The sequence below is a fragment of the Gopherus evgoodei genome, chromosome 1, assembly GCF_007399415.2.
Source record: "Gopherus evgoodei ecotype Sinaloan lineage chromosome 1, rGopEvg1_v1.p, whole genome shotgun sequence".
Taxonomy (NCBI): domain Eukaryota; kingdom Metazoa; phylum Chordata; order Testudines; family Testudinidae; genus Gopherus; species Gopherus evgoodei.
In genome coordinates, this window is record NC_044322.1 from 241,303,236 (window position 1) to 241,330,709 (window position 27,474).

Genomic DNA, 27,474 nt, shown 5'->3' on the forward strand with positions numbered 1-27,474 from the left:
AGCAGCAAAGAATCCTGTGGCACCTTATAGACTAACAGACGTTTTGGAGCATGAGCTTTCGTGGGTGAATACCCACTTCCTCAGATGCATGTAATGGAAATATCCAGGGGCAGGTATATATATGTGTGTTAGCAAGCAAGCTAGAGATAACAAGGTCAGTTCAATCAGGGAGGATGAGGCCCTGTTCTAGCAGTTGAGGTGTGAAAACCAAGAGAGGAGAAACTGGTTCTGTAATTGGCAAGCCATTCACAGTCTTTGTTCATCAGTTAAAACAATGCTGGATCTGCATTCTAGAGTTACCTCAGCAACCCTCTAATGAGAAAGTTCACCCAAATCTTAGAAAATTCCATGTGTGCTCTTCAAGATTAACAATAAGACAATATATATTCAGCGACCCTCTTGTTCCATGAAACTCCAACTGCCTCTTGTCTTCCTATTTAAGACCTCAGTTGAGCAAAGCATTTGAGTATATACTATTTACTGGGTCCAATTAAAGACATTTCTGAGAAGGGTGTGAACATCTGCTAAATTAGGGGCTCTGTGACCCAAGACATTTGGGATATCACAGGTCTCTGAGAATCAAAAACCAGTGACAAGGTTTAAATTAATACTTTATTAAAGCAAATGCCACAGCAATACAAATATATCTTTATAGACCAGAAGAATGGTCTAGTGATTGTGAAGTCAAAGGAGGCATGATATGAAGTTTAATTGCGTGTAAATCTTTCTCAAGGTACTGTATTAATGAAAACATTTTATAATGGAGAGGTTTTAAATTTGAATATCAGTATTTTTTTGTTCTCTGAGTGACATTCTTATAAAGATGTTTTGTAAATGCAGTATCTAATATCACCATTTAATGGCAATGCCAGCCTTGTTGCCTAATAATTTGATACCAGTTATTAACCTGATATGAATATTGAATATCCCAAAAGAAGACACCAAAGCTTATATTCTGGAAAACTTTCTCTTCTGTGTCAGATCTCATTTGTTATAAAACCACATCTGCCCTCTGCTGTCCTTTCCAGACAATATGGGACTAAATCACATTCTCAGAATATAATAATTATTATAATAATTAAATAAAAGGTACGAAGAGGAAAGTGGCTTTTTTTTTAAAAAGAACTTTCATATTAATATTTTTTAGCAGTGGCTCTGAACAAAACCTTGTGAATCTAAACACCACTGAACTTTGGGAAATTTTCTGTTCACATTCAGACCACTTGTTCCTTGGAAGATGTCAATAAAATGTACTAAATTCTGAGGTTGAACATATAAGTTGCAAGGAAGGTGTCAAATTCTGTCCCTTTGAAAATACTCTGCAAAAATAGCATGCACTGAGTGATATGCAGCAAAACCAAATTATATCATGTCTGTTCTAACTAGCAGTTACCACCTGCACAGATCTCTCCCCCTCCTCCCAACACAATGTATTCCTTCTCTAAGCAGTAATAATTTATGTGTGAGGTTCTGGATGTATATGCTGCTGTTTAGGCTGAAGATGTAAGCAGACCAAATGAGGACCATGCACTCTGGCCACCAGCTCCCACTCAAGAATGCCCTTCTGTGGCTATAGATGTTGAGAGAATTTTTTGCCTGGATATGTAACTTCGAGACTGTATAAGGACCCACAGCCTAGAACCCAGGTCTGCAGATCCTGGGATAGCTGATATTCCCACAGTGCCATTGGACAACCACACAAAGCTATCGTGAGGGAATACTATGGAGAGTAGGTGCTGCAAGACGTGCCACCCAAGAGACTAAGAGTCACGGTACCCTGTGACTCTCTGATTGGCCAAACCCCCATTTTACCCCAGAGGTTGGCCTAGGAAGTTGTCTGGGTAACCACCCAGACTTTGGCTTGTTGCAAGGCCAGATTTTGCTTGATTTCCAGCCTGACTCTGACTCTGATTCCTGCCTTAATTCTAATCTGGTACTGCCTCTGATCTCTGGTCTTTGACCCTGGCCTCACTCTGACCCTAACTCCTGCTTATGGAACCTGGCTCTTGCACAGGGCTGCCTGGGGAGGGGGGGCAATTTGCCCCAGGCCCTGCAGGGGCCCCCATGAGAATTTTTAGGGGCCCCTGGAGCAGAGTTCTTCACTCTCTCTGGGGGCCCCAGAAAACTCTTGCAGGGCCCGGGGCCCCTGGAGCTTCTTCCGTTCCAGGTCTTTGGTGGTAATTCAGCAGCGGGGGGTCCTTCTGCTCTGGGACCCGCTACTGAAGTGCCCTGAAGACCCGCGGCGGGGAGGGAGGGGTCCTTCCACCCCAGGACTCACCGCCGAAGAGCTGGATCTTTGGTGGTAATTTGGCAGCGGGGGTCCCCCGCCGTGTTCTTTGGGGCACTTCGGTGAAGGGTCCCAGAGCAGAAGGACCCCCCGCCACTGAATTACCGCTGAAGCGGAGGACCCCCAACACCGAGGATCCCAGGCCCCTTGAATCCTCTGGGTGGCCCTGCTCTTGCAATTCCTTCAGCTCCTGCCCGGTGACTACTGTCCCTGGTGGGCAGGCCTCAGCCCAGTTGTGACCACTAGGCCAGACCACTTATGTCCTGGTCCATTAAAGAATGTAGTTACGTGCCGTGATTATGAAAATCTGCAGCACACACTGAAAATGCTTATTTAAGAGCAGAACAACTAAATTAATCTTTTATTTCCTAATAAATGACCCAAGGAACACTGCACTACTTGTATTGTCCATTGTCAGATTTAAGCCAACAAACCCTTCAATTTTTAAATTTAACTGAAGCTGCCACAGAATTTCCAGGGCGCTGCAGAGGACAGATGCAGAAACAAAGGATCCTTGCTGAAGATTTGAGTTCTACATTGTTGTGGAGTAGATTGTACAAGGCCTTGATTGTAATATCTGAAAAGAACTGTGCAGCCATTCTGAAGTTCACATAAATCTTATCAAGCAATTTCAAGGACCAGATCCTTGCGTGTGCCAAGCTATGCTTGTTGCAGAATCTCTTCAGGCCACTTTTGTGCTCCCTCAGAACTGCATACAGCTGCAGCTGTTATGGTGTAGACCTAGCTACACCAGCTGTATACTGCCTGGAAATTCCCCCATGTAAGAGGAATTGTTAGCTGACAGTTTAAGCTAGCTTTCAAGTAGCCTTTAAACTACTTGGAGTGGTGGAAAGTGAACAGAGGAGGGTAGAACATATAGCATCAAAATATTTGACTATTTTCAGGAAGCTGGTAGTCAGATAAGTCAAAGTCAGGCCATCGGATAAAATCAAACTTTGAGTTTCTAGATGAGGCCATTTTTATGATAATGCAAGTCAAAAACTTTGAAACTGTTCATGAAATGATACAACTTGTCATTTGAATTCTCATAGCTCCTAAGTATCTTGTCTGACTTGCCTCAAATGTCCTAAATAATCCCCATCCTGGCATAAGATCACAGTTGTAAAATTTCAGGCAAATTGATTAAACGTTGGCAAAGTTTGGGAAAGAGGGTATAAAAATTAAAGTGGGTCAAAACTCAGAATTTCTCTTTCAAGGGAATTATTGTCATTTCAGAATTTGTTTTTATTCTAAAACAGAACAAAACCAAATATTTTAAAACTTTCCTGTGTAATGAACATTCTGAAAAAATGTTTTGAAACTTTTGTTTGGGGAAAGTATTTGAACTTCCATATTTTTTTCTAATAGTTATTGATTTTCCATTTTAGTATTTTTATTATTTTACATTACATTACTCATCATGATGTGATGTCATCTTATGCATTAGGTTGGACATTAGGAAAAACTTCCTAACTGTCAGGGTGGTGAAGCACTGGAATAAATTGCCTGGGGAGGTTGTGGAATCTCCTTCATTGGAGATTTTTAAGAGCAGGTTATAGAAACACCTGTCAGGAATGGTCTAGATAATACTTCCAGTACTTCCATTCCAGTCCTATGATTCTATGATTACTAGTGACATGTCATGAAATAATGTCATATGACATGATATAGTCCAAGTATTCTGTTCTAGTCCACTTTATTTTTATTTTATTAAAAAAAATTAAAGGCAGCTTCTACTTCATACAGACAGAAACACATTATCATAGGTTCTGGATCAAGATGTCTCCTGATTGTGTTGTAAGGAAACAGTTTGACATTTTATCTTATTTTCTTGTTGAAAGTGTCAAATTGTCAAACTATTCCTTACCACACAAAGAGGTGACACTTTGACCTACAAAATGTGATAAGATGTTTCAATTTGTATTAAGTAGCAGCTGTTCCGAATGATTTTCAAAATGCAAATAAAAATATAACAATAAAATAAATTGATAGAATATATACATCTAATGTCACACAAATCTATATATGTATATGACACTCTATCTCAAATTGTCAGTAGTAACACAGAATACCATTTCATATTATGCCATGACATGTGATATGACCTCACGTGACATGTAATTATGTACTACTACTATTGACGTCATACAATTTAAATGAAAATTTGCATTTTAAAGAAAATTTGGAGATTTCTTAAAACCAAATTTTGCTAAACAAACATTTTTTGATTCTGCAGGAAGTTCATCACAATCACAATTTCACACGCAAAAAAAGATTTTGTCAAAAATGACATTTTCCAGAGGAAGACTTTCCATGAAAAATTTCTCCCCAGCTGTAGTTAAAACTAATCCCCTAATGGAAAGTTAGTTACCTCTTTAACTGTATGCTGCTTCCCCGTACTGAGGCTCCTTGATTATCTGAAATATGGTATGCCTAAGAGGTAGTTTCTCATAGGCAATCAGCTTTTTAAAAAATCTCTGTTAAATTTTAGGTAGCATATAATGTACTCTACCACCACAGAATGGAATTAAAATATTTACCAGAATAAGTTTTTACTATATATACTTTTCTTGACAAAAATGGTTTCTAAGCAGGGGTGGCAGGTTTGTATAATTTTTGACGGTGCCCAGCAACCAGTACACCTGTCTGGCAGCAGTTCCTAGGTTGGGGGTGCCAGAGGAGTCTCTGAGCGCCACTGTCAATAGGCATCACTCCCACAACTCCCATTGGCTGCAGTTCCCAGCCAATGGGAGCTGTGGAGTCGGCAATTGGGGGCAGGGGCAGCGCACAGAGACATCCATGCCTCCACGGCCACAGGGATGTGCCAGCTGCTTCTGGGAGCAGTGTGGAGTAAGGGCAGGCAGGAAGCCACCTTAGTCCAGCTGCGCTGCCAGTGGTGGCGGCGGCAGCAGCTGGGAGCCCCTGGGCCCTTTTAAATCATCCAGGGGTGCCAGGTGGAGCTGGGAGATGCTCCGGGGGAGGCACGTGGGGGCAGCAGGCATGGCTGGGGGAGAGTCCCGGCCCCGAACATTGGTGGAGCTGGAACCCCAGTCCCTGAATATTCCTGGAGCATGGGCACCACGGACGCATATAACTTGCCACCCCTGTTTCCAAGTACTGGTCAAACTGCTCCATGTCTATTGTACAAATTATATATGCAGTATTTTAATGTTTAATAACAGTTAAACATCTAGTACATAACCCATTTTATCTTAAGCAGGATTTCTCAAGCAGGGGCTGCCACTTGTGTAGGGAAAGCCCCTGGCGGGCTGAGCCGGTGTGTTTACCTGCCCTGTCCGCAAGTCCATCCGATTGTGGCTCCCACTGGCTGAAGATTGCTGCTCCAGGCCAATGGAAGCTGCTGGAAATGGTGCAGGCCAAGGGACTTACTGGCTGCCGCTTCCAGCAGCTCCCATTGGCCCGGAGCAGGAAGCTGTGATTGGCCGGACCTGTGGCCGGAGCAGGTAAACACACCAGCCCGGCCCGCCAGGGGCTTTCCCTACATAAGTGATGACCCCTGTTTGAGAAACCCTGATCTTAAATCAGTGGAAGGGCTTGTATTTACTTCAGCAGACTTTGGATCAGGTGCTTAGGGACCACCTGATTCTCTGTGTGATTCTGGTGCTGTGGTTATCAACTGAAGTGTTTGAGTTAACCCCTTCCTTATTCACAAGGGATGGGCAACAGGCTGGGACTAACAGAACCTGGATTTGGTATTTAATTCCACTGGAAGGTTCATCTCTTTTACCAGGCTTTTCCTTTGGGAATTGGTTAGGGTCCGGGAGCAGGTGGCATGGGAGACATTTACTTTAGTAGGTGAGGATGTCATTTTGAGCTAACATGAGTTTGTAATATTTGCCTGCCCCCTAGGGTTCTGGGTAGGTACTTCCATTAATTTTATTTATTTATTTCTATTCCAATAGGCTGTGAATGTGTTGTGCATTTCTTGCCTCAAAGAAATTACAATCTGAGAAGATAAGCAATATCTGAAGGGAGAGGAAAAGGATAAAGCATATAAAGCCTGTTTTTTTTAAACATAAAAATAACACATTCCCTGCTGTGGCACCAAAGGAGGAGAGGTGGTCATGGAGGGCCTTATAAGCTTCAAGGGTTGCATGAAACAAGGAAGTGATATGATTTTAGGAGAAGTAGACACACAGATTGAGACTGGCCACACAACAGGAGATAAGAGCAGAGGTGTATGGAGAGGCAGAGTTCTGAAGGATTATAAAAAGGAAGACAAAAATCTTGTAAAAGGAGGAGTCTGTGGAGCAATTTCCAGCTGGAGGTGACAGGGTCAGAGTGATGATCAAAGAAGGTGATCTAAGCAGCAGAGTTTTGTATGGACTTGATTGGGCTGATAATGGTTAGGCAGGCCAAGAGTGAGTGATATTGTAGTAATCAAGAAGTGGGATAAGGGCCTGGAAAACAGTTTTAGCTGTGTAGACAGAAAAAAAAGAAGATAAGATTATACAAATTTTAGAGAGAAAGAAGTGGAAAGAATTGGAAGTGGCCTAAATGTGTATGGCTGGGGAAATGGTGGAGTCTATGGTTACATCTACACTTATGCCAGCGTGTACGGTACAGACACTGCATGCCTAGCTCACATAGGTGTAAATAGAAGTGTAGATAGAAAGGCATATCTTAGGAGAGTAGAGTGCCTTATATGCATGAACCTTCAGGATATATACTCACCATGGTCTCTCTACACATTCAAACAGTGCCTCCCACTGTATTCTGCTGTCTTTAGCATTGTAGTGTCCTGCTTCCTCCCTGCTGCTGGAGTCTTTCTTCCCTATGATGAAAGGCTCTAGCAGTAGGGAGAGGAGATTTTTCCCCACAACCTACCCATTGCAAGGGCCTTTCACTGTTATGTGTAGCTATACATATAGTGTGTTTACTCTACATGTCCCCATAAGAGTAGACATAGCCAAAGATGATCTTCGGGATACAGATATGAGTAACAGGGAGGATGTTAGTATTGCTTGAAAAAACTGTTTTTCCTTCTATGCTAAGTTCTTACTTCACTTATGCTATTCACATTATTACTTTTAAAAATTTCTCCTGTACAAAAGCTCTCCATATGCACATGGAAAATATATATTGAGTGCCCAGCCAAAGTTATCAATTAGAGTTCACCTAGAGGTGAGTACAGCTGGTCATTGAAATGTTGAATATTTTTTGATCAAGCGATTGACTGAAAGGATTAATTATTTGACATATGCAATCAAGTATAGGTTAGTTGGTGGAAGTGGTCAGCTGCAATGAACAGTCAACTGATTAGCAGGCTGCTAGCTGCAAATGAGATGAATATTTACCATGCAGATGAATGAATGGTAGTCTGTCTGAAGAGCTCAGCTGAACAAAGCACTGAATAAATAATTCAGGTAACCTCAGCTGCATCCTATATGAAAGTGTGTATAATATTGTTGCTATTACTCTCCTGTGACCAATACCATGTATGATAAGGTATTAATAAATAATAATTGTTCTTTCCCTCTGTTACCTGGTGTTCTTTCAACCCAAAGCTCTTGGTAACGTTACTCTGTGTGAGGAGGTGTCAGGAAATAAATCAGGGGAAACACGGCCATCCGACCGATAGATGGCTGGCACAAACAGGACAACACAAGAGTGCTTTCACTTAAAGCTAAACTTTACTAGTCTCAAGCACTTACACACGTCTGCAACAAGTTAGTAAAACACCCCCAGCCCTTCATAATTACCAAAGCTGAGTGTGGCTTTCGAGTGATACAGCAGCAGCCCGTCTGCCACTGGGGAACAGAAGATGCATCCAGAGGGAGAGGCCAGTCCCGAAACGAGTCACACCTGTCTCAAGCTTTTTCCCCTTATTCATACATTAGTAATTAAAGAAACCTTGTTAAGTAAGCAGTTTCAAGCAAGAGATTCCTTCTGATTATTGATTAACCAGGTGTGGGTTCTTCCAGAACTTGCAGCCTTGAGACCTCAATAGACATTCCTGGGACATATCCTACTCTTTGAAAATGCGTGTATCAGCAATTTTAACTCAATTCTTATCAGGAAGGACGCGGGGTCAAGCTGCCCTTTCAGTGGCACCCTAAACCCCCGTCCCCTCCTGCCTTGGTCAAACTGAGACTTGCTTTTAAAGCTTGCTGACTAGGCTGTCTTTAACAATAAGCCGTAGTGGTTTCAGGCACTTTACTGGTTTGCCAAAGTCTCCCCGTACACTTCTGGGGCACGTGGCACTGGTCACTGTCAGAAAACCGGATACTGGGCTAGATGGACCTTTGGTCTGATACAGTATGGCTGTTCTTATGTTCTTATGAAAATATAGAGATTAAATAACTATTTTCAAACAAATTATTATTTGGAATGAATGCATTAAGAAATTGCATTTTTTTTACCTTTCTATTCATTTCACACTAGATTACATTTGCATTTCAAAGTTGTTTAAGTATCAAATACTTTTCTTTGTCTGGTAATAAACTCATATTAAAAATAAGATGATGCTTTAAGGTTAATTAAAGTTAATGGGAAACAATCTACAATGATATATCTATGCCTCTTTAATTAAAGGTCTGGAGATGTAATTTTTATTTTTCCCTTGAGAGGTTTGCAGGTAGAATCCCTTCTTGAATGGTGCAGAACCTCAGAAATGAAGAGCTTTGGGTTTTTTACAGGGTGGACTTTATCAATAGGAAGAATTGTCCAGATAACATCTGAGGATTGTACAGTGAAACTCAGGAGCAGTGGGGAGAGGATAGGTGGGGTTAAAGGTGTTATTAAGCCACGTTTGCCCAGTATCTGGGCCAATATTTTTAGCAGAGATGGGCCAAAATGGAAGTCATCTAACTGAAGTGAGTCTCTCTTCTGGTGTGCTGATGTTTCAGTACAATTACAACCAAGTTATGAAGACAGAAGTTTTCATGGATTCCAGTTTAATCCATGTATACACATACTCATATAATTAACTCTTTAGTTGCTGGATTAAACACTGTGAAAAGGCACAGTTAAAAAAAATTCAACCCAGTATTTTCAAGAGCAGTAAATGGGGTCCTGTTGGGTAACTCAGTTATTTTGAACCACTGCCCATAGCATGGGTAAGAAAATTTAGCATGGGTGACCCTTGCAGAAATAATGCACAATCATCAGCATTTTCAGTCCTGAATCCATTGTCAAGCTTCCCAATGTCAGGAATGCTGGGGTTTTCCCAAATCACTCACAGTGTTGGTGGAGTTTAAGAGATAAATGAGTAGAATTTCAGCTCTGCAAAACCTGTTGCAACGACATAGGTGTCACACAGATGGGGCATTGGAACAGTTTGTACAGTGGGAGTGCTGAGCGCCATTGAATCAAACTGTAAATCTTGTATACGAGGGAAACCACTTCAAGTCAGGGGGTGCTACAGCACCCCTAGTTCCAGCACCTATGCACACAGATAGAACACTTCATAGCCTTTTAAATAAATGAATACCTTTGCATGAGCCACATAGTCTACTACTTTGTAAAATACTTGTAACTAGAATTGGAAATATATTGTCCTGTGAAAGCCAGCCATCAGCAGAGAAATCCAACTGCCAGTGGTGCAAAGCTGGTTTGAAAGTTTCATAGGTTCCCGCAATAGCGACTACTGTGAACCGGGCTTACTTGTTAAACCTTGAAGGCTGAGCCAGCGGTGGCCCAGGACAACTCCTCCTTCAGGAAGAGGAGTGTGCCCTGGTGGCAGCAGTGTAGGGGCAGGTTCTTTGCAGACATGCTGTCATCCTGTTGAGGAAGGAGTGGTGAAAAAACCCTTAGGCAATGAAACAAATGGAAACATTCTCAGGGCTGACTCTTCCTGAGACTACCCTAGTTAACTCAGTTTTGTTGATTTAAATGACTAAGATAAGTATGAAGCATGAACTTTTTTTTAAAAATTAGATCATAAATGGCATCATTCCCATCAGAAATTTCTTTAGAGTAGCTTGATAAATTGACCTTAGATGTAAAATTCATGACCCCGGACAGTATTTAGGAGTTTGATTACAGTATTTAGTTTATTCCTTGTGTTTGTTTCTATGACGAAGGGTTTGGTATTTGTAATATTTTAACCTCAGCTAATCCTGTAGTGGTTTATTGTGGTGTTTTTTGGATTTTATGTTGTCAACTTCCACTATTAGTCCCCCAACACTGGTCAAAAGTCAGTTTTATTACTGAGTTGCTTGTTTATTTTGAAAATATTGTACATTGCAAAGTTAGATCTACCAAATTTAGCTTAACTGTACATTTACAGGGCCTGATTCTTCCGACATACACTGATTTTGCTGTGGTAGAAATCAGTAAACCTCAATAGAGCTACTCCTTATTACTCCAGGCCATGAAGAGAACAGACCCATAATTTCTAACAGCAGATATACAAGCTACTGCAATTCCAGTTTTTTCTCAGAAATGATGCAACTGTCATGTTCTCAGATATCAACTTTTTTTAAGTGAAAATGTTCTGGGTGTGGCGGGGTCCCTAAAAGTATTACTAATGGATCATGTGTCAAGAATTCATGATTATTAGCGGAACCAAACATGATTGCTCATTATCCCTATACTGTGTGTACAGACTTAATACAGAGCCTCTTGCACATCATCCTCATAACTTACTTAATTGACTTTCATAAGTCAATCAGTTACACTGTCGGTGTTCCAGATGTTTGGAAAGTATTTTCACTCTAAAATAAATACCGACAATAAAAAATAGCGCTCATTAAAAAAAGTCAACATTTGCTCATACTTACTGCACAGTGGTAGCTGAAATGCCACAGTTATTTCCTATACGAAATACAAGGAAATACTGTGCAGTGATCCCTAACACTGGTCACCAACCAGGACCTTCTGCACTAAAGCACAGACCTCTACCACTTGAACTAAGGAGGTGTTTCCATTAGTGTAAAGTGATAGTAAATCATTATCCCCTGTCTAGACTAGCCACTAGAGATGGTCATGATACACATGCTGCTGTATCTCAGCTATGATGATGGAACCGAGAAAAAGAGGAGCTAATGCCCCTGCAATGGAAATATTGTGGGGGCTCTGTCCCTGTGTAAACTTGCACATACCTGGGAAGGGGGGCAGAGGTGAGAGCAGGACCCAGAGGGGCTAGACTGGCTATCACAGGAGCTAGGATCAGGCTGGGAAGCAGGGAGTGGGACCCAGAGGGGCTGGAATGGGCCCGGGAGCTGCTGGAACCACTGGGACCTTCCTTCTCAACCACAGGCCAGTTTCCTCAATCCTCTTCTCCCACTTCCCTGATGCATCTCAGTACCTCCCCTCACTCCCCCTCTAATACTTCCCCTCCCTCCATTCACAGGGAGCTTCCTGGTAACTCTTGATAAATTTTGGCTCCCAGTGACCACCACTGTAGGTCAAAGTGTGTTGAATGTTATATTTTCAGGCTGACACCCCACCATAGAGATCAGTTGTGCCTGATAGCACTGGCCCTATGTTGGGCATGACATAAAGCCTACCTGTCCACAGTGTGCTCCTAGAAGTTCCTGCCATGCAGGGGAAGCACAATGTTCTTACCTCTGTTCAGGGGCTGCAGAATACTTTCCCAATCAGTAAGATCACTGGCACATATCCTTCTCCAGAAGTGACCAACGCATAATTTAATAACACATGGAAAAAACCTTCTATAATGCATTTATCCAATTGTGCAATGCTGCACATGAGGTGTATCTATTCAATTCTATTCTATTCTATAGAAGTTCTTATACTGCGCTCATCACCGTCGTATGTGAGCACCTTCCCATAGGGCATTAAGTGATGTGACTAACCTCTGTCCCCTCAGGTTTGTTCTCTCACAAGGGTGGCCCCAGGCACCAGCACAGCAAGCGCATGCCTGGGGCAGCAAGCCGTGGGGGGTGGCATACCTGCGAGAGGTCCACCAGTCCTGTGGCCTCAGCGGCGAGTACGCCGAAGGCACGGGACTGGCAGATCACCCGCAGAAATGTTGCCAAATCTGCGTGACTGCTGTGCTTGGGGCAGCAAAAAACATACAGCCACTCCTGTTCCCTCATCCTCTCCCCATGTGGAAAATTATATGTGCAGTGGTGAGTTTTATTTTGGTAGGGTTTTTTTTTTAATGTACACACTGCTAACTTTGTGTGTCTGTGTGTATGTGAGTAAGTACCTCCCTCCTGACTGCTGAAACAATCAACTTATACTCTGAAATATGATACTTATATCTTTCGTGCATCATGTTTAACTAGAGCTGTTGTTATTGATTATAAAATGGTCCAGCCGCTACTTAAAATGCAAAATTAAATAGAGTCTAAGTAATGAACACTAATGCCTTGGAGACCGATTGCGAATGGCTGAATTTAAGACTTAATGAGTAAATGAACCACGACATTGTTAAGTATTGCATTTCAGTGGTAGAGAAAGATGTCCGTGTGTACAATTTATAAATGTAGATCAGATAGTTATGTTTGTAAAACATTTGGGGATCCTTTGTGTTGGAAGGTTAAATATAAGGCTCTTATTATTGTATTGGGATACGTTTAATATATTTATGATTTCATATGTGAGGGCTATTATATATCTATATAACAGAACTACCAACTTCAAATATATTAACTGCCTCATTTCATGCTTTTTCTTTCTCAGGAATTACAAAATCTTCTTCTAGCCAAGATGAAAGCACTGGAGGCTGTTGAGGAGAAAAATATTTCCCTGCAGAATGAGATCAGTTTACTTAAAAGCACGTTTGGAGGAGAAAAAGGGTAAGAACATTAACTAAGCAAAGGCTATTTAATGACTACATATACTCCAGCTTTGTTGAACAAAACTTTTTAAACCTTCTTTGTAATTGCAGCCCTTCTTTGTAACTGTAACTTCTTTAGTGACTTGTATGGTAACCAAAGAGCGTGACCATCATCATAGCTCTTAGTCCTTCATCAAAGCGCCTCAGATATCAGAGACTGAATTCTCAGGGGAAAGAATGGCACAGTTGTAGTGAAGCCATTTATTTAAAGAAATGCCAGATGATATCGCACTTGTTTACATTGTTATACAAGGAACCAATAAAGGTTTAGGAGTGTAAATGCACACATGCCCCTTGATTAATGTCTCTAAAACTTATCTCTGTAGAGTCACTTATATTTTGCCTTAAGCCTCCTGCCTTTGAGGATCTGGACATCAGCTACTACCTACTTTTCATTACCTTTGGTGCATTTTTACTTCAGGAGTATATATGAGCCTGTAAGACAGACTTTGTATCTGGATCTAAACATTCCCCAAGGTCTGATTCAAAAATTTGATAAGAAAACTTCATGCTGCAGGTGTTTTCTCAATAATTCTTCTCTTTTTGGAAGGAGTAATGAAAAGTTCCAAACAATACACCTCTTGGCTGCCTTCTGTAATACTGACAGATTGCTTTGGTCCCAACGTGCTGTTTGTTTATTTCGAGTATCCTGTAGTAGAGTCAGTCAGCACATTCTACATCTTAAGCGCTGATGGAGCATGATGGATATTTTAATATCCTCCCACATAATCCAGTAGTAAGACCAGAGAAGCTTTGTCTGGACATATATGGTTCTAGGCCTAACACTGTAATGCCTCCGCCCTGTAGATGGTATTCACTGCCACGGAGGTTTCTTTACTAGCTAGCAGAATAAGAAGGGTTGTCAGTCTTTGTGCAAATTTTCTGTGAGCATTTTGGGCCAAATTCTACTCTCAGTTGCACCTGTGCAAGCCCCTGAGTAACCTTACTGAAGGTATTGGAATTACTTTGGATTTACACCAGTATTGCTGAGATGTAGACAGTAGATAATTAATTTCACTTTGAAACTCTTCAGTTTTATACATGTGCAAGCGGTGTTTGTAAAACGAATGACCTGAGCAAGTGTATCAACTCTAGCCAAATGAAACCCAGATGCTTTCCCTTTTAGGGGAGGCAACCCTTTTCCTGAAAGACACATCACATCAACCTCAGCTAGGTTGGCATGAGCAAAAAGGTTTTCACTGGGCTATTTATACACACACGCTTTTTCTTCCCATGTAGTTTCAACAGATGCAACCATACTGTAAGATTTCAAATTGAGATATTTCTTTTGAAACTTCTGCGTGTTGGAATGTCACATGATTCCTAGAGCTACTTACAAACATTCTGCTGTCTGTTACATTGGTGTAAATCTGGTGTAACCCTGCAGATGTCAGTGAAGTTACTCAGGATTTACACTTGCAAAAATGAGAAGATAATTTTGCCCACTGTCTTTAAGCTGATTGGTTCTTTGGAAGAGGTGCATAAGGGTATATGCTATATATTGCTGTGCTATATGTTAGCAGTGAGGGCTAGATTGTAGCTGTGATACCACAGCTTTGCCTAAGGAGTGGTGCAGAGCAGCACTGCCTCAGGAAAAGCATCAGAGTGTGCCTCAGAAAGGCATAGTTTTTTGCTTAGGCTACACAAAAGGAGTGTGCACCTTACACCAGCTATTAGGTTAGTGTAAAATGCTAACCTCACTTCCTTTCCTCCCTGTATCCTTTTTGGCATCCCAATTAGGGGTGAGTGAATAACTGGTTTTTCAGTTTGTTGGCAGTTATGAAAAATTAATGGGATGGGAATAAGTTTGGGTTGAACCAAAGTTGAAACAAATATGAAAAATTTCAGCCAGAAAAAAATTATTTTGGGTCAAACCAAACTGTGACAACTCCTGATTTCCTCCAATGTATGTGAGAGCAGTGTGACAGAGTATTGGGAATATGTGTTTGTCCAGATAAGAATTCCACTTGGTTTATGGACATTGTTTGTAACTATAACCATCATTGTGAATGAGATCATCCATTATATAGCAGGAACTTGACTTGCAGTTGGGAAGCTATGCCTGGAAAAGTGTTGCAGAGCAACGAAGGACGATCAACACTGAATGGCTCTGCCCTGGTGAAACATTGAGGATGCTACTGGCAGGGCCAATGACTTTGAATGGACTCTCTACACAGAAATATGCCTGGAGGGAAAGGGCTGGAATCCCTCCTTCTCCCCTCTCTGTCTAAATCCATGCTTAAGAGAGCTGCAGTTTCACCACCTTACAAAACAGTGATAGTCTTTTTTTAAAGGTAGCTGTTTCCTAAATAAAGGAAGGCCTTCACTGCCAGAAACAGATGACCCAAAAGGAGGAGCAGAGCCAGAATGGACTTAGCTTCCCCTAAGGACTTGGACCAAACCCAAAAGGGGTAGATGAGACTGGGGGGGATTGTGACCAGGAGCTGTTGTTTTCCATGGATCTGTAACTCTTGTGCTTTTTAAGAGTAAAGTGTGTGTGTTTTAAGAAATTCCTTTGCTAAGCTTATTTTCTTCTTTACTGCCCTGGTGTCCCTGAAGGGGTTAAGCAGAAACCAGAGCCCCCATCGCCATTCTGGAGGGGAATGTGTCTCTAGGTACATCTACACTGCAATAAAATATCCATGTGGCATGGCCACAGCTGGCCCAGATCAGCTGACTTGGGCTTGTGGGGCTAAAATTTGCAGTGTGGATGTTTGGGCTCAGACTGGAGCCCAAGCTCTGAAACCTGGTGTGGGGCCTGGGTCTCAGAATCTGGGGTCCAGCCCAAGTCTCAGTGTCTACATTACAATTTTTAACCCCTCAGCCCAAACCCTCTAAGCCAAAGTCAGTTAACCTGGGCTCTGAGACTCATTGCCATGTTTTTTATTGCAGTATAGAGATATCCTAGTTGACTTGGGGCTCAGGAGGGCTGTAGAAGTAGTTCTCAGGTCTAGGCAGGAGGATCCTGAGGTAGTGCTGCCCAAGAAGGGTGTCGGACACATGGTCTGTACCTGGCAGTATGCCTGAGAGACCCAGAGCTAGGCACAGTGGCCAGTCACTACCCAGATCCCAGGAGCTTAGCGTCACATGGGATTCAGTGGTTGGATCCCATTACAACTGACTGGTGTCCATCCAGAGAATGGGACTGTGTCAGGTTGTGACAGCAGAAATGGCCCCAAGGTGTACTAGATATGTCAGATGTATGAGCATATTGCCCTAAATGGGAGGGTTGTGCTTCCTGGATGTTTTGGATAATTTATGCAATATTAAAGAGGATATAAAAGTCAAGAAATAATTGTAACAATAATCAGCTAGTGGTAATCATCTTGAAAGGAGGGCAGGATGGATGTTATTCTATTGGTTGATATTGAGGTTTCCTGGGCCTATACCAGATTCTGCCCTAGTTTACATCCCATCCAGCCCCAGGGAAGTAAATGAGGTTGTACAATATATACATTGGCCCTGATCAGTGAATGTGTTTTCCATGGACTCATTGTGAATGAACGTAATTTTGCTGTTTTAATACAGAACAGAGGCAACCCATTTCCATTTGGCACCTAACCTGTCATACTCTGGTCACTCCCCTGTTACCTCAACTCCCATCACAGATGCATCACCCCAGCCTTCAGAGAACGTGCTCTCACCACAATCACTTCAGCCTGCTTCTGCAGCTACTATGATAAATGGAATCACAACAGCACCCAAACTGGCCAAATCTGCCAGAGCAGATCCGACGACACAAAAGAGAGTTTTAGGTAAGCCTTCAAAAACTCTTCTATAACTCATATCCAGGGGAGAAGATTGCAGCACTTTATATGCTTTTATTCCCCAGTATTTCAACTGTGCCCCATGATGATTTCTTACTGTGGTTGAAGAGATTTCCCTGCATGCATTGCAGCTATTAGAACTTTCAAACTAAGCAGTCTGTATGCCTGTGTCTGGGTGTGATTAATCAACTGTTTATAATTACAGGGGTGGCTGGTGGCATCTTGAAATTGTGGAGAGTATTACTGTTTTATCTGAGCTGAGTACCTTTCTTCCCTGCTATTTCAATACAATTACATCCAACTTACAAAATATTTGTGGTTGACGTTATTACATGGTTTAGTTTTGCCTATGTAAACTAGAACAAGCTGTGTTTTAACAATGCTAAAAAGATTCATTCAAGAAGAGGTGGCTTGTCCAGAGAAGGCAGTTTAGGCATAGGCAACCCTGGTTTTTATTATGACAGAGGTTCTCTCTGCACTACAGTTAGAACCATATTTGGGAATCCAGTTACAACATAGTTGTTCCCAGACATGTTTTCACACTCTTTGGTTTTACCTGTGGTGACTAGAACAAGACATGTTACCATCATGTTAAGGGAATTGTAATATAGTCCTGCAAGTATGGGGTAATAGCATGGCGAGGCAGTTATAACTAGAGCGGGTCAAATTGGAATTTCTATCCAGTGGGGAAATTCTGATATTTTGACATTGTTTTAAGCCTAAATTGGGGCAAGAAGTTGAAATGTTGACTTTTTTCATGGAACAACCAATTCTGTAAATGTTAAGACATTTCATTTTCACTAAAATGTTTTAACAGTCCTGAATCTAAACATTTCATTTTGGTTTGTCAAAATGAATCAAAATGTTTTTGTTTGATATTGAACTACACCTGGCTGAGATGCCACAGTGCCTCCTGGGAGTTGTGATTCAGGTGCCTACTGTTCCCATTGTCCTCTATGGATCAGGGTTTCCAGCCAGGCTATATCTCCCATGATCCATGGTGAATGTAGGACTCCCATGATGCCTAGTGCCAGGTCAACAAGAGGAGAGACAGCTGCGCCTCAAGGGAGATGTAGTCCAACCAGGGAGCCTAACCCATAGGAAAAAATGGGAGTACGAGGCACTCAAACTATAACTCCCTTAGGGTACTGTGGCCATTTAGGCAGATGCAGATTAATGTCAAACTAACCTGAAATGAAATGTTTTGATTCAGTGTGGCAATCCAAAGTGTTTCAGTTTGGGTTGACCTGAAACCAAAACAAATTGCTTTGATTTTCCCAATGAAAAAATTAATAAGTTTCAGCAAATTCAAAATTTTTCTGTGGAAAAAAATGTTTGATGAAAAATTCTGGACCAGCTCTAGTTATGACTCCTTGTCTGTTCTGGGCTGGTCACCATGACTTAAATACCGATTCCAGATCCTCCACCTTCTCCATGTATTTGCGAGCTGCACATTTTACATAAAGTCAGATTGTGCGCTGCCCTTGCTCAGCCACACCAAGGGTCAAGGGAAGCACAAGAAGCCTCTGTCATAAACAGATAGGTAAGGGTTAACGTCTCTTTCACCTGGAAAGAAGTATCTGAAGCACCTGACCAGAGGACCAATCAGGAAACAGGATTTTTTCAACTCTGGGTGGAGGGAAGTTTGTGTGTGAGTCCTTTGTTCTTGGTCTTTGGTCTAACTCTCTCTCGGCTATGAGGGGATTTCTATTTCCTGCTTTCTAATCTTCTGTTTCCAAGTTGTGAGTACAAAAGATCAGATAGTGATTTATATGGTTTTTTGTATTTACATGTCTATAGTTGCTGGAGTGCTTTGAATTGTATTCTTTTTTGAATAAGGCTATTTATTCATATTTCTTTTAAGCAATTGACCCTGTATATGTCACCTTAATACAGAGAGACCATTTTTATGTATTTTTCTTTCTTTTTAAATAAAGCTCTCTTTTTAAGACCTGTTGGAGTTTTTCTTTAGCGGGGAACTCCAGGGAATTGAGTCTATACTCACCAGGGAATTGGTGGGAGGAAGAAGTCAGGGGGAAGTCTGTTTGTGTTAGATTTACTAGCCTGACTTTGCATTCCCTCTGGGTGAGGGGGAAAGAGAGATTAACTCTCGGTACTTCTGTTTTCCAAGGCTGGGAACGGGGAGGGTGGAATCCCTCTGTTTAAATTCAAGGAGTTTGCTTCTGTGTATCTCTCCAGGAACACCTGGAGGGGGGAAGGGAAAAGGTTTATTTCCCTTTGTTGTGAGACTCAAGGGATTTGGGTCTTGGGGTCCCCAGGGAAGGTTTTTTTGTGGGGACCAGAGTGCCCCAAAACACTCTAATTTTTTGGGTGGTGGCAGCTTTACCAGGTCCAAGCTGGTAACTAAGCTTGGAGGTTTTCATGCTAACCCCCATATTTTGGACGCTACGGTCCAAATATGGGACTAGGTTATGATAGCCTCCCTCTACTAATTTGGCATAACAGTGATCCCAGCTATGCTCATTCTTGTTGCCCCAAGTGAGGTGAGAGTGGGTAGGGAGGATCCAAGGCCGTGGCCCAGCCCAGCCACCACACTAGCTTACAGAGCAGAGCCAGCATGCTGGGGAAAGCAGTCTATGTTAGCCTAATGGTTGATTCAAATGAACTCCCTGTTCACAGAGTGCAGCATGAGGGAAGACTGTGTCTGACCCTGGGGCAGTGTCCCCCATCCTCCTCAGGAGGGTGCACTCTGCATCCTCCCACACTGAGGGCTTGTGGCTAGGTACCTCACTTTAGGCTATGAATCCCATTGGATTTCAGTGGAATTTGAGTGCCTAACTCCCTTAGGCCCTTTTTAAAACCCCAGCCTTAGCCTATATTATTCAGTAACACAGAAAAAGCCGCCACCAGTGTGATACAAGAAACAAACTGCCTTATTAATACATCACTAAAAGCCATCTTCAACACAGTCTGCTCATTCTGCTGCTACCACTCTGAATATTTGATCTAACAGAGACTCTAGCAAGCACTGAGCAACAGAATCCAAGAACTCATCTAGCTTCCTGATTATGGAGCCCATTGGCATTTGCCCCATTTCTTCTCCAGCAAATCCCTGAACACCATTTTTTGTGCCTCCTAGTTAGACCCATCCTCTGCAAAATTCACACTCAGTTAAGCTGCACACCTGCCATGGTTTTCTGTTTAGGCCACTGTACTGTAGCTTTTACCCTCCTTATTACTCATATGTTATTACGTTTGGCTGCAACTAATTCTTCACTTGCCAAGACGAGGAGACCTGTTTCATTGCCCAGCTATTGGAACTCCTGCTTCATTTGAACCCTACCACAGAGAGCCTTGAGGGAGGGTACCACAAACAAGATATTGAAATGGGGGCCTGCACTGTGTCACTGCTTTGGTATAATGCGCTGTAAGATGGGAAAATAGAAACTCAAACATCTTGTTTTTACAATCAGAAAATGCCATTGGAAAAAGCAAATCAGCATGCCTGATTGGAGCCAGCATTCCTAATACAATGGGGAAGCTGATTAGTGCAACGTTATTACTCTCGCTGACACAGTAATTTTGCCAAATCAAAAAGGGTTTGAGTTTTAGCCATCTAAGGGACAGATCTCATGAGTACAGAGCACCTCCTCTCAGGTAATAAAAGCCTTTAACTCCCATGGAAATCAATGAGAGTTGAGGCTGCTCAGCACCTGATAGGATCTGCATAGGGATAGTCCACCTGGCCGGGCATCCCCAACGCATCTCTTTGGGATCCAGAGCTCAGGGAGTTCTGAAAAGCAGCCCTGAGTCACAAGCACTGACAGGATCTGGGGGGAAGCTGATTTTTTATGAGACTTCGGTGGCAGACCAGAGGATCTCTTTGTGAGAGAAGGGTTCACCAGCAGCATTCACTTCTCCCTGCCCTAGATCCTAAAGTCTCAGAGAGAGTAGGGGTGCACAGGTGGTGCATGGACACACATTTTGAGGTCTTTTGCACAGACAGTGAAAAGAAAAGTCTGAAGAGGACGAGAGGATATTATCTGTAAGCAGAAGAGATGCTCAATATGTTCAGTACCAACTCACAGCTGATGCTACACCTTATAGCAGCACTGAAATTGCAGGATGACATTTATACTGCCGATGGCATAATTTATTGTTTTTTAGCTACCTAAGATAATTTCTCCGTGGTAATAAATCGACATGTCACTAACAAAATATTCACTTTGCCAGCTGTGTTCCATTTTATAGCCATAGGTTTAAAGCTTCCTGCGAAAGGTTCATTGGGCACCGTTTTACATTAACAACTCAAGGAGGGGAAAGGAAATGAGATTATGCAATTTTTGTTACAAAAATAAAAGATGGAAAATATTGGGTTCTTTTTTATTTGGTCATTTTGTATCTTTTACATCACTCCATGTCTCTCTCTCTTGTTCATTCAACAGCTCAGGGCAGCAGTAATACTGAGTCACCAAAGTGGTCCTGTTCTAGGTCTAGCTCCCTCAGCCTTGACACAAATACATTAGGACAAGGTCAGGACTATTTCAGCTCTTTGTTTGCTGACTCGAAGAAGAATGCCCAACATCCCAGACCCTTGGAGAGACAGGGAAGGACACCGTCAGCAGCTGAAGACTACATCTCTTCTGCAGCCAGGCACAGGTGCTGTGTTAAGCCATCAGATGTCTAAAGACTTCATTTGTTTTATCAGTAGGACTCTGTCATTGTGTTTTTCTGGGGAACTTCCTTTCAGTTTATTTCTGAAGGGCCGAGATGGTGTGCCTTTACAGCCCTCTGTAATATCTCCATTAGGTAAACAGTAAGACAGCATTTGGTGAAAGGCTAAGCAATTATCCACAAGACATGGGAGAATGTCAAAGGTTTGAAGGCTTTGTAATGGGTTGGGTCACCGAGACCCCCTTGGGATGCTACTTGATGTGCTGGGACAACCTCTGAGCCCATTTTCCCTGGCAGCTTGGGACTTCAGTACCCTGTCTTGTTGAACCAGACACACTAGCCTGCTAAAAACACAGACCCAGGTCTGAACCAAGTCCCCCAAAAGCTGCAGGCTTAACTGAAAACAGCTGAAGAAATGCTCTTGTCTCTAGCAGTCAGATACCCAGTTCCCAATGGGATCCAAACCCCAAATAAATCCGTCTTACTCTATATAAAGCTTATACAGGGTAAACTCATAAATTGTCCGCTCTCTATAACATGGACAGAGAGAGAGATGTACAGCTGTTTGCTCCCCCAGGAAGTAATTATTTGCTCTGGGTTAATTAATAAGTAAAAAGATATGTTATTAAATATAAAAAGTAGGATTTAAGTGGTTCCAATAACAGAGCGAAGTAAGTTACCAAGCAAAACAAAATAAAACATGCAAGTCTAAGCCTAATACAGTAGGAAACTAAATGCAGGTAAATCTCACCCTCAGAGATGTTCCAATAAGCTTCTTTGACAGATTAGACTCTTTCCTACTCTGAGTCCAGCAACCACTCAGACCCCCATAGTTACTGTCCTTTGTTCCAGTTTCTTTCAGGCATCTCCTTTGGGTGGAGAGGCTATCTTTTGAGCTATCTTTTGTCTGAAGACAAAATGGAGGGGCTTCCAGGGCCTTTTATATTCTCTCTCTTGTTCAACATCACAGCCACAAGATGGGGTCTCTAGCCACCTGGGCAAGTCACATGTTTATGAATGATTCAGCTTTTTGCAGGCCAACACCATTGTTTACATGTTAGTTTGAACGTTCCCAGGAAAGCTCAGATGTTTTGAAACCACATCTGGAGGGCTCCTAAGGGGTCATCATGCTCCAACCCTCCACCCAGTGGTTTATTGGCATCAGCTAGAATCAGGACTCCTTGAAGCCTTCTTCAATTAGGAGGCTCCACCATGGGTCCTGATTGGTGAAATACCAGAGCTCCTGATTGTCTCATTCCCCCTACTTAAGCCAGGAGGAACAGGAAGTCACCTGTACAACTGGGCTCCACCCTGCTTTGGACTGCTTAGCCAGTGCTGCCTGCTCTTGTGTTCTGGTACTCACCTCCTGGTTCCTTGATCCATCCTGATTTATCATATCTTACTCATGTTTCCTGACCTCATCATCTGACATTCTGGTTCTGGCTGGTGTGGGGACCAGGCCCTATACTAACCACTAGGCCCATCTGCCTACTTTACATCTCTGATGTTGGGAGCGTACAGCAATTATATTCACCATCCTTATTTCAGAGTTTTGTTGCAAGAGGATCACTAATAAACTCTGGTTAGTGCTTTGGAGGGGCCTTTCTGGTGGAGGCTGCCCAGAAAAGGAACTGAACCTCTGCATCTCCTGGCTGGGTTGACCCCATTCTCTCTTGGGCTTGACCTGCTCATTTTTGGTAGCCATGAATGGAGCTGGGGTTGCAAGTGGCTTGTGGGGAGTCCCACAGTTTGGGTTGGACCAGCAGAACCTGAGGTAACCCAGGATATAACTGAGCCCTAGATGGTTAGCCAAGGCTAGTCCAAATTTATCCAAACCTACTGAGAGCCATATCATAAAATATATTGGCCACAGGGATAAACTCATTATCCCAATATATTTTCCTTCCATCTCTAATTTAGAATCTTAGATATTAGAGATGGGAAAGACCTGTTGGGCCAGATCTTCAGTTGATGTAAATTGTCTCAGCTCCATCAGCTGCAATGAAGTTAGGACAAGTGACACCAACCGAGGATCTGCCCTATTAGGTCCAGTGCATCCCATACCCGTGTGGATTGTCCCATACAGTATATTTTCTAGTGCTTTGCCCAGTACAGGTCATGTCTGAGGCCCAGACATCTTAATGTTAGGAAGCTTTTCCTGATATTCAGCCTAAATTTTCCCCTTTTTAATTTCATTTTGTTGCTTTTAGTTGAACCCCCTTGTATCAGCCTAAATAATTCTTCTGCCTTCTTGTACTTCCCAGCCCTCAAGCATATCTGCTCTATTACCATGTCTCCCTGTCCCCTTGGTGATTCACTCGCTAAACCATATGTATTTAACTCTTCAATCTTTTCTCAGAAATCAATCCTGCCAGTCCCTGAATCCATTTTGTCTGAACCGTTTTTTTAGAATACCTTCCAAAATGTCAATCTTTTTCTGCTAACTAAGTGCCCAGAAATGAACACAGGGTGCCTGATTCAGATCTCACTTACACCAACATAAATCAAGAGCAACTTCTTTCTAGTCAGTGGAGTTATACTCATGTACGGGAGAGGAGAATCAGGATCAATATTGCAGGTGGTTCCTCCACAGAGCTGTCTAAAGAGACTCTATTACCTCCTTGCTCCCTACTTTGAATATGCAGCCACAATTGGAACAGCTTTTTCTTTCCCCCTACAGTGTAAAATTCCCCTGCAGTATCACATTAACTATCCTTATTCTAGCCTTTCAGCTCTACTGCTTTCCAGGCTTTTTCCCTGCCATTACATTTTATGTTTTTGATTATTTCCCACCTTTGTGTTACTTCCTCTTTCAGATCATAGGTGAACATGTTCCATGAGACTGGACCTGACACCATCCTATAGGAGACCCCCATACACGAAACACGCAAGACACTTCTTCATGGTTTATCATTATTATTTGTTTACAGTCTCTCAGCCAGTTCATGTGACAATATTTATACCCAAGACAATAGAAACTAATACTCTGAAAAGATTCTATAACAAATGCTTTATTCAATTCCAAATCTATGTTACCTGCTGCTTTCCCTTCTTCGTTAATTTTATAATGCTTGCAATTTTATAGACATTTCTCTATCAGATAAGGTCTTCATAAATCCATGGCACTTACTGCTTGTGTTTCTATAACTAGACCTGTGTAATTCAGGACATTACATGTATAGCTATGAAAAAATACCTTTGAAGGCCAGTTAGAAAGCTGAAATTGTTTCCAGAATTCTACAGCATTTCCAGATCCTGAGATATGCCCTACTGTTTGACTGGGCAAGGGCAGGAAAAGTCAAGCTAAATGCAGAAAGATAAGAGCTTACCTTCTCCTTCATGAATTTCCTTGTATTGTGAGAACTGTTTTCCAGTGGGGGATTATCACATCTCGTCTCACACAGAAAGCAGGCGAAATCATTAGTTCTGCTAATTGTAGAAGATAAAGAGTAAAATGTGGCGACAGTTCGCTTTGTGTGTTGTTAAATTTGTTTAATGCATGAAATAGGCAATTTTTAAAAAATTCTCATTTGATTAATTACTGACCATCATGGCACTCAACTGCAACAGCACACCAAGTCCCTTTTGAGCACACCCACATTCAATTTTAAAAATACACTCACACTCAATGCCCACCTATATAATGGGGCTGCCTGCTCCAGCAAGGGACTAGACTTGGTGACCCAAGAAATCCCTACCAATCCTATGTCCTTATGTTCCTATCAATTTGATGTTCCCATCAAGTAAAATTATGCTGCAATGCGTAATCATAACTCCAGCCTGTTGATTTATAATTGTATTATATAACATATTACGAATAGACATGAAATGGGGTGTGTATGCATTTCAATAGTATTTCTATATAGCTGTGTTTAGTGGGGTATATTTTTTGATGGACGACACAGTGTCACTAATATTATTTAGTACACAGAAATTTCGTAGAAGTTTGTGTTTTTGATAAACTATTTTAATGAGCAGTGTGATTTTATAATTTTTAATTCACTTTAAATTCGTTTGCTGTGTAATATGCGACAACGCTAAGGTTGTAATTTTACGGTTGCAATTATTACTGAATTATTAAATAATGGAGCGGTGGAAGGTCGGAGTTGAGGCTGTGCACTGCAGTGAGATTTTCAGATGTTTTTAATGTATGCAGCTAAGGTGGTAGTATCGTTGAACCAAAAGTGTTGTATAATGATAATAGTGGCCTAATGTTTGGAGACTAGGATTGTGTTGGATCTGAATGTTGTCTTTTAACTATTTCCTTGCTGTTCAAACTTGAGCAACCTTACCTCTAAATCAAGTAAGTTTTTGTGTGTTTTATTGAATGTAAGAAAAATGGAGTTGAAGCACTCTAAACAATGTAAATCATCAATATCTATTTTGCAGTAAGTACATCTGCATACACTAATTAGGACTGGACTAAACCAAATCCAGATTGCCAGTCCTCTAAACTTTAAAGCAATTTGGATCTGGATCCAAACTTCTTATCTCAGACCCATATCTGACACTAATATATACAGGGTACACCTCTACCCCGATATAACGTGACCCGATATAACATGAATTTGGATATAACGCAGTAAAGCTGTGCTCCTGAGGGGGCTGCACACTCCAGTGGATCAAAGCAATTCGATATAACAGTTTCATCTATAACACAGTAAGATATTTTGGCTCCTGAGACAGCATTATATTGGGGTAGAGGTGTATTTTGCAATCCTAGACAAATTTCAATATTTATACTGCCTCCCCCAGTCCATTTCTGCCCCGTTCCACACCTAGAGCCAAATTCACTGCCAAATAAATATATAGGCCTTTATTTGCATCCATGTAAATAAACCTTTCATCCTATATTTCTAGTGTCATAATAATTGTGCCAACATAAATCTTTCTTTTCAAACATTAAGACTTCTGGGCTTAGAAAAAGGTGGGATGTTTTCTATTAAAGGGCTACTGTTAAGTTAAAAATAGAAGGCCAGATCCTCCAGTGAGCTGGAAGCTTTCTATTGGCATATCACCCAACAGTTCCATTTCCTAACCTCCGCTTCTTCATTTGTCATCATTCTTGTGTCAGAAAGGCCTCCATCAGATTCTGAGCCCACTCCTATCCTATTTACCCTTCCTATACCTCCAAGTTCCTTTAAGTCCAGATTCAGTTCTTGTCTAGAAACATGTCTTCCTCAAGCACCTGATACCAGCTGGTACCCATGTTCCTTATGATACACCTAATACTTTTTGCCCCCGCTCTCTATTTCCAAATCCTACTCTTAACATCTGTCCTTCCAGTCCCCCATTTCTTACCATACCTCAAGCACACGGCCAGTCCACATGTCCCTCTTGATTCTCCTGCCCAACTTCATATTTCTGTCCCACTTCCTGCCTAGTCCAGATTGTCGCTCTGCCACTGGCCTGCTCAAAACTCCCCTTTTGGGGGGGGATGGGGCGGGCTACCCCATAGGTCCTGGTATCCAGGATTTTCTTTTGTTTCTTCACATGGCCCCAGTTTCCTCCAGAAGCAGCATCTCTTTGATGGAATGGGAGGCACTTCTAGCAAATTTTCTCATGGGCAGGCAATATGGCTTATCCTTCTTATCCTCATGTTGCAACTGAAGTCTTCTTGGCCACACAACTTGTCATCATCTACACCTGTGCCAAGTGTGAGAACACAGGGAACATCTTCTCATTCTGTGTTTGTACAGCCCTTACCACAGTGGTCCATGATTAGAGCTCCTAGGCACTATGGTTATACAACTAAATAATAATGATGAATGATAGCAGACCAGAAGGGCAGCATTTTACACTAGCTTTGCATCAGTTTAAATCATGATTCACAGTGCAAGGTACCGTAGAGAATCAGGCTTTTTTTTCCTATGGGAAGCTCCATAAAGGACTCCCGCTGCTGATGGGAGGAGCAAACAGACTTGTATGCATGTTCTCTGCCCAGAGAGAGAAGGGACTCAACAAAGGGCCCAAAGATGCAGCAAAGGGAAAGGAAGGGAGGGTTTCCTACATGC

The 27,474-nt window shown here is 42.0% G+C and overlaps 1 protein-coding gene across 10 annotated transcripts in view; it reads left to right on the forward strand.

Moving 5' to 3' along the window:
- Window positions 1-27,474, forward strand: part of LMNTD1 (lamin tail domain containing 1) — a 303,257-nt gene that overhangs the window by 215,324 nt on the left and 60,459 nt on the right. For all 10 annotated transcript variants that reach the window (XM_030541043.1, XM_030541092.1, XM_030541054.1 and 7 more), the window contains 3 exons: window positions 12,902-13,017; window positions 16,587-16,813; window positions 21,232-21,445. In XM_030541043.1, coding sequence (XP_030396903.1) covers window positions 12,902-13,017; window positions 16,587-16,813; window positions 21,232-21,445 — 557 coding nt within the window. The remainder of the gene's footprint in view (window positions 1-12,901; window positions 13,018-16,586; window positions 16,814-21,231; window positions 21,446-27,474) is intronic.